General features: G+C 42.9%; 1 protein-coding gene across 2 annotated transcripts in view; it reads left to right on the top strand.

Moving 5' to 3' along the window:
* The window catches only part of GPC6 (glypican 6), a 1,085,536-nt gene that overhangs the window by 1,060,368 nt on the left and 8,721 nt on the right, over nucleotides 1-16,447 (top strand). For both annotated transcript variants that reach the window (XM_082675491.1, XM_082675490.1), the window contains one exon: nucleotides 8,208-8,344. In XM_082675491.1, the coding sequence (XP_082531617.1) occupies nucleotides 8,208-8,344 (137 nt within the window). The remainder of the gene's footprint in view (nucleotides 1-8,207; nucleotides 8,345-16,447) is intronic.

The raw sequence follows: 16,447 nt of genomic DNA, 5'->3' as shown, positions 1-16,447 counted from the left end.
AGGAACCCTTCAAGAGCAATAACTATGTACCAGCCATGTTTGTATCCCCAAGGGGTAGCAGAAAACCTGACTTATAGAAGACATATACGAAGTGTTTAATAGATGAATGCTAGCAACAAAAGCCTTTTTTATTTAACCAATGTATTGGAACTTTTTCTAAATTATAATACACTTCCTTATCTCATTAAACTGATTTCACTAAGTGTTTTTGCTTGCCAAGTCAGTGATTCAAAATATATTGTGTCAGTCCCTGTGCTATAGACAAGCAGCTCCAATTTTTTTTGATCTCATATTTCTATCAGCAAAAAATCAGAATCAAAGACACCCAGTATATTTATAACTATTTATGCATAAATTATATATAAGCACTGCTGAACTAATATACTCTGTACCTTGTGGGATGTATGCAAAAAATAGAAACTTTGGAAGAGTGAGATAAAATACAGAACCTTTATTATTTTGACTCTGTAATGTTGCAGATGTATCAAGAGTGAGGGAAGTATCATACCCGCCATTTTACTGTTGTTCACTTGTGCTTGCACTGTTTGAAAAGAACGAAATCCGAAGTTACTTCGCAAAAGTCATTTTAAGTCACTGGTCCATTTAATGTACATAATCTAGCCCATAAATGCATTTAACCAGCACTTATGAACTGGGATAGATTTCAGTACCCCAAGAGCCAGCTAACGAGGGGAGGGGAAGGTGCCATTTCAAGCCTTTTCCCAATGTCTCGTCTCACTCTTCCCGTGGGATAATTGAGAAATGGCCACTGCTACAAGGACCGATTGAAGGCACATCAATCGGTAGATAGATGAAATATTAGGAAGGCTTAATTCCCCTTATATTTTTATATTTAAGAAATAGAAATAGAAGTTCTAATGTTTTTGTCTTCAATCACATCGAATCATCTTACCCGCCGCTAAGGACATGCGCATCACCCCCCCACCAAACCGATACACACAAGTTGGAGACCATAGCTATAGGTAACATCCTTCTCAAGCCTAGTGGTTAAGAGTAACAATTCTGGGGCTTCCCTGGTGACGCAGTGGTTGAGAGTCCGCCTGCCGATGCAGGGGACACGGGTTCGTGCCCCGGTCTGGGAAGATCCCACATGCCACAGAGCGGCTGGGCCCGTGAGCCATGGCCGCTGAGCCTGCGCGTCCGGAGCCTGTGCTCCGCAACGGGAGAGGCCACAACGGTGAGAGGCCCGCCTACTGCAAAAAAAGAAAAAAAAAAAAAAGAGTAACAATTCTGAAGTCTCCATTTGAATTTGAATTTCATCTCTGCCATTTACTAGATGTGTCGCCATTTTTTTTCACTTCTCTAAACCCCCATTTCCCAGTTGCAAGCAGGGAGTCATACTTTAGCACAGAGCTGTGAAGCTCAAATGTAAGTGCCTGAGCTCAATGAAAGCTCCCAGTTAGCCCTCAATTGTTTTGAGTCAGTTACTGCCCTAGGCTGAATGCAGCAAGGCTCTTAAACACCATGTGCCCTGACAATAAAGTCTTATTTCTTTTCCCAACTTTCTGTTATTTTTAACTTTTTCAAATGACACCGAAATGGTTGGAAAAATAATAAAGTTAACATCCATGTATGCTTTGTGTAGATTCAATCATGTCTGACTTGCTACTTTCAAGTAATTCTAAGACAAAATAACACTTTGTCTCTGAATACCTCCTTGTGAATCTTCTAAAAGCAAGGATAGTCTCCTACACAACCACAATACCACGATTACACTTAAGAATATTAACAGGAATTCAGTAACATCATCTACTACCTATATTATATTCAAAATTCCTCTGTTATCTCCAAACTCTCTCTTAACCCTCAGTACCCACCTCCAGGTGCAGGATTCAGTGAATGTCTTCACATAGCATTTGGTTGTTATGCTTTTAGAGTTTTGTTTTGTTTTTATTTTCATTTACAACAATCTTCCTTTCTTTTTCTCCCTCTTCTTTTCAAGAGTCAAGGCCAATTGTCTTATATAATATCCCACACACTGGATGTGTCTGATCATTTATTTATGGTGTTACTTAGTTTATACCTCTATCCCTAATATTTCCTGTAAACTGGAAGTTGTTAATTCAGAAGCCTGATAAGATTCAGGTTAAATATTTGGGGCAAGGTTACTTCTTAACTGAAGTTATCAGACGACAGTGTTTGGACGCTCCTTCTTCATGCTCTTTGTTTTTGCTAATCCCTTTGTTTTCAGCAACCCCCTCCACCTTGTCAGCTGCCTCGCTCTTTTATGTAATTGTACAATTCTGTAGGGTGGGTATGAAAATGGTACCACTGTGTTTCTATAGTCAATTATTCAGGACCCTTGACAGGCTTTAAACTGAGAGTGTCTGCCTTTACTGAAGCCAGTAACTGAAATGGTCAGAAATCAGAATCAAGCCCCGATAAGTTCTCTGAAGAGGGCTCACGTTTTCCCTGTGGATCCCAACAGTATCTATTTGGATCATATTCCTATAGCATAACAGAGATTGTTGTTTAACTTTCACAATCTGTCAATAGCATAGATGAAAAATATTTAGTACACAGGTATTACTAATAGTACAGTACTTCTAATGCAACACTGGACAAATGGTAAATATAATTTGCAAGTATTGGAGAGAGTTAATCTCTCCTAAAATCGCTCATTTGGGAAGCAGGGAAAAGAAGTTGTAAATTCCACATCTGATCCCAGGTCTTTGCTCCCATCAAGTTTGTATTATTAATGAATTAGGGCTCGCTCTCACTGTCCGTAATATATTTCTACCAAGAATGCTTGCTAACGTAAAACTTAGCACACTATTGTGTACACTTAAGTCTCCAGGAAGAAAAAAAAACAACTCAGATCTAGAGCTACAGCAAAGGAAGTTACATTATTATTCAAAAAGAAAAAGAAGAGAAAATGAAAATATACTTCTAAACGGTGTGAGAATTGAAAAACTTTATTGATACCAGAAAACAAAGTGCAATCATTCAGCTAGTCTTTAGAATCAAAGGCATATTCCTCTCCAGTGGCTAATAGTGTCCATTTTCTTCAGCTGTCTGCTTCACCACCCCAGCCTGGAAGTGAATTGGTTGATGTTTTCGTGCAGAATGTTAAAACAGCGTTTGCATCTCTCACTGCGCCTTTGCCGTTATCGCCTTCAGTTGCACAATGAAAATGCCTGGCTTCTGAAATGCCAGAGTGAAAGTGACCTGATTATAAAATGTGATGTAGTGAACGGTCAGAAGGGACCCTCACCCCTCACTAAGCCAGATACAACTCCTGGGAGGACCCTCAGCACCTCCCCACCCTTTTGAGATAAGAGCCCACAGTGTGTGACACCCCCCAACTATTTTGTGTTAGCCATAAGGTCTATGACTTTGTAATATACTAGGGCCATGAAACCCATTTTCTCAACCAACATTTATTGAACACCTACTGTGTGCTGAGACCTGTGTGTCTAACTCATCTCGGTTTACCCGGGACTTTCCGGTTTGGGGCTGAAAATTCAGTGTCCTAGATTCTCCTATGTCCCGGGCAAAATGGGGTAGTTGGTCACCCAACCCTTTCTAAGCACTGAGGATAAAGACAAATTAGAACCCTGTCCCAGCCCTCAAGACGCATGTGGTCTAAGAGAGAGTCAGAAAAGTAAGCCAATTATAAGGGATCGGAGCGATCAGTTCTCAGAATCATGAACAGGGCCCCCTGTGGAACACAGAAAGTTCCATCCAAATTTAACCAGGGGGCCAGAGGCTGCACCATGAAAGATGCAATACTTGAGTTTGATTTAAAGAAAGAGCAGCATCATATACGCTGTTCACTTTGGCAAATATTAAAAGAGGAGATATCTGTGGGATGTCATGCAATTTTACTTTCTCTGTCTCAAAATATATATATTTGGTTCAGATTCCCACAGCATAAAGGTGGGGTTTCTATGTGAAAAAAGGCAGACAGGCGAAGGCTCATTCTTGGTGTATTTCTTATGAGACAGAATAAAGCTTACAGTATTTCCATCCTGAAGCTGGTGATCATTGTCTGGACTAGCGATGAATATGTAACACCTATTTCTGCCTCTGGGGTTTGTGTTTGGAACAATGAGGATGAGTGGCCTAAGCAGGTGGTCCAGGTTAGAGGTTAGAGACGTTGAAGTGACACCCTGCCGGACAAATCCGATGTGAAGGATTTTATTTTGGACATGTTTTATTTTTTTTTTAATTCAAACTTACTGAAAAATTGCAATTTTTGAAAAAATTTTATACCTCCATCTAGATTCACCAATTATTAAAATTTTCTTAAATTTGCTTTCTCACTCTCTCTCGCTCTATACATCTATGTGTTTTTATTCTTATTATTATTCTTGAACCATTCTAGAATAAGTTATGGAAATCATAACTCTTTAGTTCTAAATACTCCAGTGTGTATCTCCTAAGAACATGACATTCTCCTGGGTTATCCCAATAGGAGTTCGTGTTCAGGAAGTTTAACACTGATACAATATTATCTGATACAGAGTCAGTGTTCACATTTTGCCAACTAGCTCAATAATATCCTTCCTGGCAATTATTTTTCCAATCTAGTGCCCGATCCAGAACCTTCCACTGCATTTGGACGTCATGTCTCTTATTCTTCTTAATCTAGACGAACTCTTCAGCTTTTCTTTACCTTTTATGACTGACATTTTTGAGGAATACAGGCCAGTTGTTTTGTAAAACATCCCTCAGTTGGAGGTTGTCTAATGTGTCCTCATGATTGGATTCAGGTTATGAATTTTCGCTGCATAGGTGATAGGTCCTTCTTGTCCCATCACATCAGGAGGTACCCGACATCAGTCCATCCCGTTACTTTGATCGCTTGGTTAAGGTAGGGCCTGCCAAGTTTCTGCACTGTAGAATGTTGACAGTCGTCCTGTTGTAATAATGTCATCTGTGGGGAATGCTTTGGGATTGTGTAAATATCCTGTTCCCCATTAAACTTTTACCCAATATTATTTTGCACTTGTACTGGTTTGCTAGGGCTGTGTAACCACCAACTGTGTGGCTTACAACAATAGAAATTTAATGTCTCACAGTCTGGAGGCTGGAAGTCTGAGATCCAAGTGTCAGTAGGGCTGTTTCCTTCTGAGGCTGTGAGGGAGAATCTGTCCCAGGCCTGTCCCCTGGCTTCCGGTGGCTTGCTGGCCATCTCTGGTGTTCCTTGGCTTGTGTGTGCATCACCCCAAGCTCTACCTTCATCTTCACGTGATGTCCTCCCTGTGTGTGTGTGTGTGTGTGTGTGTGTGTGTGTGTGTGTGTGTGTGTCTGTGGCTAAATCTCCCTTTTTAATAAGGACAAAGTCATCTTGGATTAGGTCCCACCCTAATGACCCCATTTTAACTTGACCATCTGCAAAGACTCTTATTTCCAAATAAGGTCAAGGTCACATTCACAGGTACTGGTGGGCAGGATCCAGCATCTTTTGGGGCAGACACAATTCAACCCACAACAGCATCTATTGACGATACTTACTGAGATCAGTCATTACTATGAGATGGCTGCAGAACGGTGGTTTTTCTATCATGTTTTCAACATTTCTTAGTTGGTGTTTCAGGGGTTTGAAGGTTTTTGAATAATTGTTAAACAGAGTATGTCTATCCATCTATGGCTGGATAGAAATGGCCACATATCTTTAAAACAAAAATTAAAAAAAAAAAAAACATAACGATATGTACCCACATCTGTGCTAGGAATTGTGAGCAGAAAACGACTGGCCTGTGGACCAAAGTCAGCACAAATGGGGGAAATCAGAGAGTGTAGTTTTTAAGCAACCCTAAACATTTGCTGATTGTAAGCTACTCCTTGGAAGGTCATTGTGGATTTTTCTATGCTCTGAAACAAAAGTAACATCACACTATTGAAGGATGTGTACCAGGTTCTTGTATTCAGCATTCTGGTCATCTTCAGTACTTACTGGTGAACAGATATTTCCCATGACGGAAATCTCTGTCATCATCAGAATCACAAATAAGCAAGGGCCAAAACCTGTACAATTCTGTGTGTTCTAAAATCATGAAGCCAGAGCCTATGCCAGACGCCCCACTACCGCTCGTAGAATTGCTCAGTAAATTCTGAATTTAGAAGAAGTGCAGAAGGATAAGAGAAGCCATTGCTCCTTTCCCTCTGAGAATTGGCTGCTGTTTCTAATATAACTTTGTTTCTGAGACAACCATCTAGCTAGAAAAAGATTTCTATGGATAAGATATTATTCATCTTTCTTGTATCAATATTCAAAATTCAGCAATCAGAAAATTTTTCATCAGGGGCTCCCCTGGTGGCGCAGTGGTTGAGAGTCCGCCTGCCAATGCAGGGGACGCGGGTTCGTGCCCTGGTCCGGGAGGATCCCACATGCCGCGGAGTGGCTGGGCCCATGAGCCATGGCCACTGAGCCTGCGCATCCGGAGCCTGTGCTCCGCAATGGGAGAGGCCACAACAGTGAGAGACCCGCGTACCGCAAAAAAAAAAAGAAAAAGAAAATTTGTCAGCAGGAGAGGAGGACTGTGATAAAAACCTAGCCCTCAGCATGTTTCGTCCCCATTTTTCAGAAGTGACATTTCACATATAGGTGCAAAAAGTGAATTGGGGTGGGAAGAACAGGAACCTTTGGAATTTATGGTTATTACAGAAATTGTAGAAATTATGATCTGACTGTCTGACCAGAAAATAATCTTGTATCACCTCCTAAAGAATCATGGGCTTTTTTCAATTAAAAAAAGCAGCAGTACACACACACACACACACAAAACTGTACAATTCTGGAACTACCAAGAAATATGACTAGGGACAACATGAAAGATCAGAGATCTTTTATTTCTTTGTGTTTCCTCTTAAACCTCACAACAGATCTTTGGCATTTTTTCTCACATCTGTACTCCATCCACAGTAAACAAAGAATACTTTGTTTCCAAAAGCCACTGATTACAAGTGTCAGTGGTCCTCCCTTCTAGGATGCTGTATAACTTTTCTAGGGCTGTCGTGATGAGGTGTGGGCAACTTAAACCACAGAAATTTATTGTCCCACAGTTCTGGAGGCTAGAAGTCCAAAATCAATGTGTCAGCAGGATTGGTTGATTCTGAGGGCTGTGAGGAAAGGATTTTTTCCAGGTTTCTCTCCTTGGCCTATAGATGAATGTTTTCTTCCTGTGTCTCTTCACATTGTCTTACCTCTATACACATCTCTGTGTACAAATTTCCCCTTTTATAAGGACACCAGTCATATTGGATTAGGGCCACTCTAATGACCTCATTTTAACTTCCTTACCTCTGTAAAGACCCCATCTCCAAATAAGGTCTTATTCTTGAAGTACTGAGGGTTAGGGCTTCAGCATACAAATGTTAGGGGGACATAATTCAACCTATAACAGAGGCATTTCAACCATCCACAGATTTTCCCAATGTTCATGTAGACAGAATAGGAAATAAGGGTGGTGACTGCATGAAACTAGATTCTAATTATGGAGCCAAAATTGTACTGAATCTCTCTCTCTACCTTTTCCACAGACGAAAAGTCAGTGCTGAGACTGAAAGCACTAAAGATGCTGGTACTAAGCTCCTCCCGGCCATCCACCCATAGGGCTGTGGATTTTACACTTGCTTGTATTTGTAATGACGCTTCCCTCTGCTGCTAGAGATTTTTAAGTGGATTTGGGTTGCTGTTCAGCGTCCAAGAGTGTGCTGTGTGGGCTTGTCACTTGGTCAAGGGCAGGGGTTACCAGCAGCTGAATTAGTGACAATATTCATTTCTTGCAGAAACAAGTAGACCTTTGGGGAAAGTGCTGTATCTCTTCATGCATCCTTTAGGTGCATTTATCTGACATCCAGGCATATGAATCCTAAAGAATATATTGAGGGTGTTTGCAATAGAGAACACCTATTTCTCCCAGCTGGAGAGGGACCTGAAGCCAGCTGAGACGCTTCAGAAGTTTTTACTTCAAAGGATGGGAGGACAGAAAAGATGGAAAACCAGGAGCCAATTACCTGAGAGCTCTCTGCTGGAATCTAGAGGGAGATGGAGAAAGGAAGAAGTGAGGCTTTCCTGGGCAACAAATCCCGCAGGATGATGTCTCTCCTAAAGCTGATGGAGAGTCTGTGCTACTCCTGTGGCAGACTCTCTAACCTTCCCCTGAGTTGCATCCTTGTGTTGAAACGGACGACGCCTGGGGAGAATGTTCACTGTCTTTCCTTGCTTTCTTGATCAGGTCACAGACATAAAAGAGAAACTGAAGCTCTCTAAAAAGGTCTGGTCAGCATTGCCCTACACCATCTGCAAGGACGAGAGTGTGACGGCGGGCACGTCCAACGAAGAGGAATGTTGGAACGGGCACAGCAAAGCCAGGTGAGGGCGGCTCGCTATTCTTACGGATGGGGCGTTGCACATCTAGCCCTGGAAGGCTCTCCTGGCACAGCGCTGCAGACCTGTTTATGCAAAAAGCAATGGAGGGTGGAGGGACAAGTCGTCACTTAGCGACAGCTGTTCAGAGTGACAGGTTTGATGGGCACCTGGGAACGCTTACTCTCAAGGTGCCATTAAGCATGGAATCTTTGTTCTGAATGCCTCGCCTCTGGATGAGGACAGAGGGATGGTGACAGATGCCAGGTTACGGATATCCTGAGACCACAAAGAGCTTTTTATGTTCACTTACTGACTTTAAGATAGCAGAGCTATTTTTATCCGTAGTTAAATTTGCACAGCTGACTGGTTTTTTTCCATCACAAGTTAAACAGGAAGTGAACATTCAACTGTAATTTTTTTCACCCTTGGAGAAAAAAAAATATTGAAGTCTCATTGGAAGGGTTAGGGAAAAAGAAAATGACAGACAACCAGGAAAGCGTTCTCACAGGTTCCGTGCCTTGAAAAGTCCTATTGGAATCTCCTGATGAGAGATGGCTCTGTTCTTATCCTCTGCTCTGCCGTCCATTGCTACTGCCACTTGGTATGGAATTTCTGGATTTCTTGATTCAGCCCAGAAATGGGCTTGGCCTGAGTTTTCATAGGGTGGAGAAGTTGGACGGGAGAACTGGCTGGGAGTTGGCAGGCCAGGCAGCCCCCAGGAGAGGAGTCTGCCTGAGCCCTCCTCAGTGGGGATGCAGGTGGGCAGAGCAGCTGGTAAACTCAAGGAATCTTTGGGGATCAGCCAGCAAGTGGAGAACGTAAGAGTGGGGACTGTCCTGCGGCGTTATTGGGCGGTTTCAAGCATATGAAGTAGCTGTGATGAAAAGGGAACAAGAAGATTCATAGATATTAAGTTCAGAAGAAGCTGCAGAAGGAAGGGGTTCAAGTGAGGTGCTCCCTGGGTGTAACTTCTTACACTGCTGAGTTGCATTTTTTAGCACCTATTGGTAATGAGATTATTAGCCATACTAGAGGGAGCTTAGCAAGATGAAAACAAGACAGCTGTAGAAAAAACTGTAATCATTTCGTTACCCCCAAATATCAATGTGCAAATCTTAGATCATGAGGGTCCAAGAGGCTATTCATGGTATCAACATTTCCCTCAAAAATGCATAGTAATTTATCAGTGTCCGACCTTTTAGGAAGGAGCCCTTGGGCCAGCAAATTCAGCTGTGAATTAACAGCTTCTAATGTGTCTTTTCCTAATGACTGTACAAAAAGACACTGTAAAGGATGACCAGGTGGCCTAATGGATGAAGTGGTTGATTTTCCGAGCTGCTCTGCTGCCCATCTGTGTTTACCTTTTAGCCTTGGCTAAAACAGCAGCTGTGTTTTCAACTACATTCCCGTGGATACTTACACAGGTTACTGGATATTAGCGCAAATGCAGTGTCTTACAAAAGGAAATATAAAAAAAGGCTTTGGGCAGGGACTGGGGAGAGGACTACATTCCATCAAGAAAATGAATGGGGAAGATAAAGACCATTGAAGTTAGAGCAAAAAGAGGCTGTCAGCCAAGTTCCTCACTGTGTCAGGAACCGAGACAGGGTAAGACATTAGTCTAAGGTTTGCCGACTAACAAGGGTGAAAGCGGAAATCTCCCAAACCCTAGAGCGTATTCTTTTCACTTTAATACCCTGACTCTAGAGCAAATGACAGATAAATACTGTCCTCCCCAGGTGAGAAGACTAAATGAAACAGAGTCTTCGCTCCGTAAAAGATTTAGTGGGTCTACATTCGGTTGAGTCAGTTCATCAGCAATATTATTAAGCACTCCCTCAACCCAGGCACTGTGCAAGGCTCTGTCAATTAAGTACTATGTGATGGCAGTGGTGTCTGTCAACACATGAAAAGGCACAGTGGCTTGAGAGAAGACAGTGGATTTTGGAACTTTAAACACCCTCCTGTTGGACTGTGGGTTGGGAAAGGACCACATAGGTGGAGACACACCTGGATCAGTACTCAGGGGCCAGATTGGAAGTTTATCCTGAGGTCTGTGGGAAGCCATTGGAGGATTTTATGTGGGCGAGGGAAATCATCAAACTTAATGCGATAAAATCATTTGCATGAATATTCCAGAATTTAACCCAGTGTGTTATTAAAAAGATAGTGCTGTCAAATATTTGTGACTCAAATTATATTTCCATTGAAAAATTACAATTTCAAGGGTTTTTTTTAGTACCTTTCTTTTTATTTATTCCACTGGAATGGAATCTTAATATTATAACTTTATTTATTGATCTATTATTTTTGGCTGCATTGGGTCTTCGTTGTGGTGCGCGGGCTTCTCATTGCGGTGGCTTCTCTTGTGGAGCACAGGCTCTAGGCGCGCAGGCTTCAGTAGTTGTGGCACGCGGGCTCAGTAGTTGTGGCTCGGGGGCTCTAGAGCGCAGACTCAGTAGTTGTGGCGCACAGGCTTACTTGCTCCGGAGCACGTGAGATCTTCCCGGACCAGGGCTCGAACCCATGTCCCCTGCATTGGCAGGCGGATTCCCAACCACTGCACCACCAGGGAAGCCCTATAACTTTATATTTAATAACACTGTAAATAGCTGATAACCAATAAAGATTTGTTAGATTAAATTTAATTGAAGGTTTCTTCTCATCCAAGTATTAATTGATCGAGGAACACACAAGAGAAGTTTTCATTAAAAAAAAAATTCCACTGAACTATTTTGCAAGTTAAAAAATCCGTTTGTAACGCAAGGCAACCTATTTTTTCCCTATTTTTGCAGTACGGCCTTTCAGATGATAGGCCTTCTTAAATGTTTAGGAATACTTGTGAAAAAGAAAGAAAGGTTATTCTTGTCACCCTGTGAAATAAAAGAACCAGAACCTTTATTTTAAAACAAAAAAATCTATCAAGTGTTTAGAGATCTGGAACAGCGATGTCTGTTAGCATTGATAGAGATTGTCTGGCGTTTTAAAACTCAAGGCTGTTTTAAAACAGGGATGAGGCTGCCGGTCCCTCAGACATTTCTTCCTTTCTTTGTATTTTATCCATCTGATTCCTTCAGCCAGTCTTTGCAGCCCTTTTGTCCTATCTAAGTATTTGCTCTGACTTGCCTGCCGTTATTCATATCTCTCCTGATTGTTTTCTGCGTGCAGCTCCAAGCTCTCTACCATACTTCCTTGATTCAGAAGCATGCCCATTTCACATGTTAACATTTCTGAAATCAAAATGACTCCTACAGTGGACATGTCCCTTTACTCCAGTTATGTATTACTTTCCCAAATAGGTGTTTGTTAGTAAATGAATATCACCCGTTGAAATTAATGATGACTTGAAACAAAACAGGATGCACACAGATGCGGCTGCGGTGGTAACCACAGGGTGAAAGCTTCTGTGTTGAGATGATAGTCAAGGGTATGTGAGTAATCGTTCCCCCAGAACAGAAACCCACCTTCATCCCCTGCTCCCACCTTTGCCCGTCTCTGGCAGGTCTCACTCTGCTTCAGTAGCGGAGCAGGTCTGGAAACAGGAGGTGAGGTAGAAGGAAGAGACTGTGCCCTCTGAGGGGAGGAAATTGTGGGCGCACCGATGACCCTGTCAGCACGTAAATCTGCATCTGACAACAAGACAACAGGTGGTCAGCAGAGGCCCTTCCCTGCTTCTCCTTCCCTTGCCAACCACTGGGACAATTTAAAGACCAGTGCAATAATGTCTGTGAGAATACGTGGTAAACTCTAAAGCAATGCTTCTCAAGTGTACAGGCTAAAATCTGGGCGATCTTGTTAAAAATGCGGACTCTGATTCAGGAAGTCTGCGGTGGGCCTGAGATTCTGCATTTCTAACAAGCTTGCAGGAGATGCAGATGTTGCAGGTCCAGGGACCGCAGTTTGAGTAGCGAGGCTCTAAGGCAGAGTTGCCAGATTTAGCACGTTAAAAACAGCAGACACCAAGTGGAACACACTTACACTCAAAAAAGGATTCATTGTTTATCTGAAATTCAGATTTCACTGGCTGTCCTGTATTTTATCTGGCAGCCCTACTTTAAGTTCCTATTAATATGTAAGATGTTCCCTTTTTCAGTTCAGGTGCAAGCCTCAGGGAGCATGTTACAATGTGCTGTTTTCTCTTTGCCTCCAAGGAAACCCTTGATGTTTCCCTTAATGGGGTTTTTCTTATATGAAAACCAACAACAGCAACTGGGTTGGGCAGGTCACGTGGTTCATTTGTAACATCACCCACTAAAGATAGCCAGAGCCCAGGCCAGGTTGAAGTCATCTCAACAATGAATTGCTTAAGCTTCACAAGTGCATCAAGAGGGAATTTTAAGTTGGAAATGCAGCACAGCCTTCATGAGACAGGATATTGTCCACACAAACCTCTGGTCTCTAATGAGGTGCCTTTGTGGGCCAAGGATGGATCCGGTCATTACTGGATTCAATTAGTGTCTTAGCTCAGGCTGCTATAACAAAAATACCGTAGACTGGGAGGCTTAAACAGAAATTTCTTTTCTCACAGTCTGGAGGCTAGAAGTCAACAGGGTTGGGTTCTGGTGAGAGCCCTCTTCTGACCTTGTGGATGGCCATTTTCTTTCTGTGCCCTCACATGGCAGAGAGAGAGGGCTCTGGTCTCTTCTTATAAGGGCTCTAATCCCATCATAGGGGCTCCACCTTCACGACCTCATCTAAACCTAATTACCTCCCCACTACCCCACCTCCGAGTACCATCACATTGAGGGTTAGGGCTCCAACCTATGGCTCTCGGCAGGACACAAAGATTCCGTCTATAGCAGATAATACTCACATCCACATCCTACTTTATCAGAATAGCTAATGAAGAATTCAGGCCAGTGTCTGTCTCTCAAGAAAAGCAGCCTCAGGTGCTTCGTCCATGACCAGCAGGAAAGTAAGCTGGCTAGTGGAACTTCTCCTCCTTCCATCTCTCACTTACCTAAGCAACGTCTGAGGGAGAAATGAGACTCAGCAACACTCCGACTTAACTCAGGCAAACAGAAGGTGAAAGGAAGCTAAGAAGTAAGGGAGGAAAATCAATAATCATCTAGACAGCCAAAGGGAAAAAAATTACAGAGTCGTGGGACAGGTTACAATCCCAGGGTGAACCTAGAGCCCCTTGGAGGACATCAGAGTCATCTGTCACCCCTGAGAAGGGCGTTCCGGGCAGCCGGTGCCCGGAACGAGCTGCCTGCACAGGAGCTAGAGAATGATCTGATGGCAGCAGGCGAGCATAGGCTCAGAAGGAAAGAAAACTTTATATGATTAGCATGTAGAGGGTAAAGCACTGTCAGGCAGCAGCAGAAGAAAAACTAAAGCCCTTGGGATGTTCACACAGGCTCTTACCTTTTTGCTCCTAGAGAAGCAGAGTCTTGCTTCTGAGGACGGAACCGTGTTGAATTACATCATCTGTAACTTCCTTGAGGATTGTGTTCTCTTTATGGGGATCCTTTCTCTAAGCTCATAGGAGTTAAAAGGGAAAGGGGAGTATGGCAGTCGATGGGATGGGGCAGGAGAAATGCAATGAAAGCCAGTCTGAGGCACGTCCCTGTAGCACGTGGATCTCATGATAGAACATACACGAATCTCAGTGTCTTCAGGGTTTCTTTAGTCTGTTATATCCTTCTCTCCCATAAAACTGGTAAAACAGCTTTCTGCTTCTCTGCTCCTTGTTAACTAGTGTTTAGCCACCACTGTGTCCTTTCTTTAAGATGCTTTCTAGAAGGAGCCTATCAAGATGCCAGCTGAGAGACAAGGATTAATTGGATCCATTGGAAACATAGCTTTTGCTGGGAGCCTCTGCTGTCTTTTAAGTCACCTGATCCTCACAGAAATAACTGTGTACCCCAAGGAAATCCTTCCTGAGGCCAGGAGGTAAATACAATAAGTTGTAAGAAATAGGAAATGTAGAAAAATCTAGAAAATAGGTCAGTCGCTCTCAACAGCCACTGAGTAGATTGACTAAGCAAAGAAACTAGGAAGTCACGAGTGGGTACATTTGAGCAGCTGGCAGAGGGGCAAAATGGTGCGTGGTGATGAGAAATCTGTCAGAGACAGTGACGTGACAGATCTGGCGGGACATTACTGTCTTAGTCTGATTGCGGGGTATGTCCCAAAGCACTCCAGCTGCATTTGAGAGATCTGTAAAATTTTTGATGTATAACCAGCCAGACAAACACCTGGGGAAAGTGGGAAGTCTGTCTGGGAAGAAAACTGGCAACTGTCCAAGCTGACATTGCTGAAAGCCCACTTCCCTTCTCTGGGATGCTTAGGAGGGAAGACTCCACGAAGGCTGACTGTCCTGGGGGAGAGGGACGCTGCGTGCACCTCCTGGAAGTGATGAAAAGTGTGGCTAGAGATGGGAGGAAAGAGGCATGTTGCTGTCGACAGCTCGGCAGCCCTGAGGACTGGCTCGTGGGTCTTCTTTCCCACCCGCCCTGGAGTTTGCTGACTCCAATTCTACCAAGAAAGGATGGTTTGGGCAGCTCCTGCCAACGAGCTCAGAACCCACGTCAAAGAATTTACCTTCTGTTCACTAGCACAACCAACGAGCTGTGTGTCCTCCAAGAGTTCCAAACCATTTCATGACACGCATCTTCCAGATGGGAAGAAAGCCACAGTAAATCATTCTTCTGTCCATGAATCCAGGCTTTAAAACTCAGAATCTGCTGCCATCAGCCCTCCTAAGAAACGAGTTTGGCGTTTGAGGGAGCCCTGTTCACAACCTAATTTTATAAGAATGCATTGCAATTGCATAGTGTATTATATTTGTCAAGCATTTTCATATACTTTCACTTAATATGGCAGCTTATGAAACAAATAAGGTAAGAATTATCCATATAAATATAAAAATAATTATATAAGCGGTATAATTCTATATACTACTATATATATAGTAGCTAAGTGACTTACCCATGATTACACTGCTGGGTCCCAAAGAGATCTCAGGTGCCCTGGGTCAACCTCTGTGTCTTTGACCATGTCTTGGTGTCACACCTCTTTGAAGTACCTAATGCCACAGACAACTCCAGCTCAAAAGTCTTCAAGAATTTATAAATCCACTTAAAACATAAAGTCACAGTAGGTTTTGAATAATTCCACTTTGCAGTCAGGAAAAAATGGAGAGGGAAAAAGTAATATACGTCAAGAACTTTAGAAAACTCTACTTAAAACTTAGATTTTTTTAAACTGTGGTAAAACATACACAACGTAAATGTTACCATTTCAGCCATTTTTTAAGTGTAGAGTTGAGTGGCATTAAGTACATTCACATGGTTGTGCAGTCATCACCACCATCCATCCGCAACCATTTTTATCTCCCTTAACTAAAACTCTACACCCATTAACAATAACCCCCTACACCTCCCTCCCACCAGCCCCCGTCAACCACCATTCTACTTTCTGTCTCTATGAATTTGACTGTTTCAAGTACCTTACATAAGTGAAATTATACAACATACGTCCCTCTGTGATCGGCGTACTTCACTTAGCGTGATGTCTTTAAGATTCATCGATGTCAGCATGTGTCAGAATGTCCTTCCTTTTTAAGGCTGAGTTGTTATATGTATAGACCACATTTGTTTATCCATTCATCTGGCAGAAGATACTTGGGTTGCTTCCACCTTCTGGCTGTTGTAAATAATGCTGCTGTCAACATGGGTGTACAAATATCTGTTTGAGTCCTTGCTTTCAATTCTATTAGATATATGCCCAGAAGTGGAATTGCTGAATCATATGATAATTCTATTTTTACTTTTTTGAAGAACGGCCATACTGTTTTCCAAAGTGCTGCACCATTTTGCATCCCCTCTAGCCATGCAGAAGAGTTCCAATTTCTCTACGCTCCATTGATTCTGAGCCCATTCATGAGCCCATTCTGAGTGCCCTGGGTCAGGAATGCCTGCTGTGCTGACCCGGTCACTCATCGCTCATAGCAAGCTCCACAGAAATTTCCTCCACCAGGACTCCTTCTGGGTTGAAGGCTTCTCGTTGTACCCTCACCAGGCAGAAGGGGCTGGGAAGCCCTGTGCAGCCTCCTTTATAAAGGTTCTAGCCCCAATCAGGAGCACAGAGCCCTCTAGATCA

Source organism: Grampus griseus (genome assembly GCF_964374135.1).
Source record: "Grampus griseus genome assembly, chromosome: 18".
In the NCBI taxonomy this organism is placed as follows: Eukaryota; Metazoa; Chordata; class Mammalia; order Artiodactyla; family Delphinidae; genus Grampus; species Grampus griseus.
This window is presented reverse-complemented; position numbering and strand designations above follow the sequence as displayed.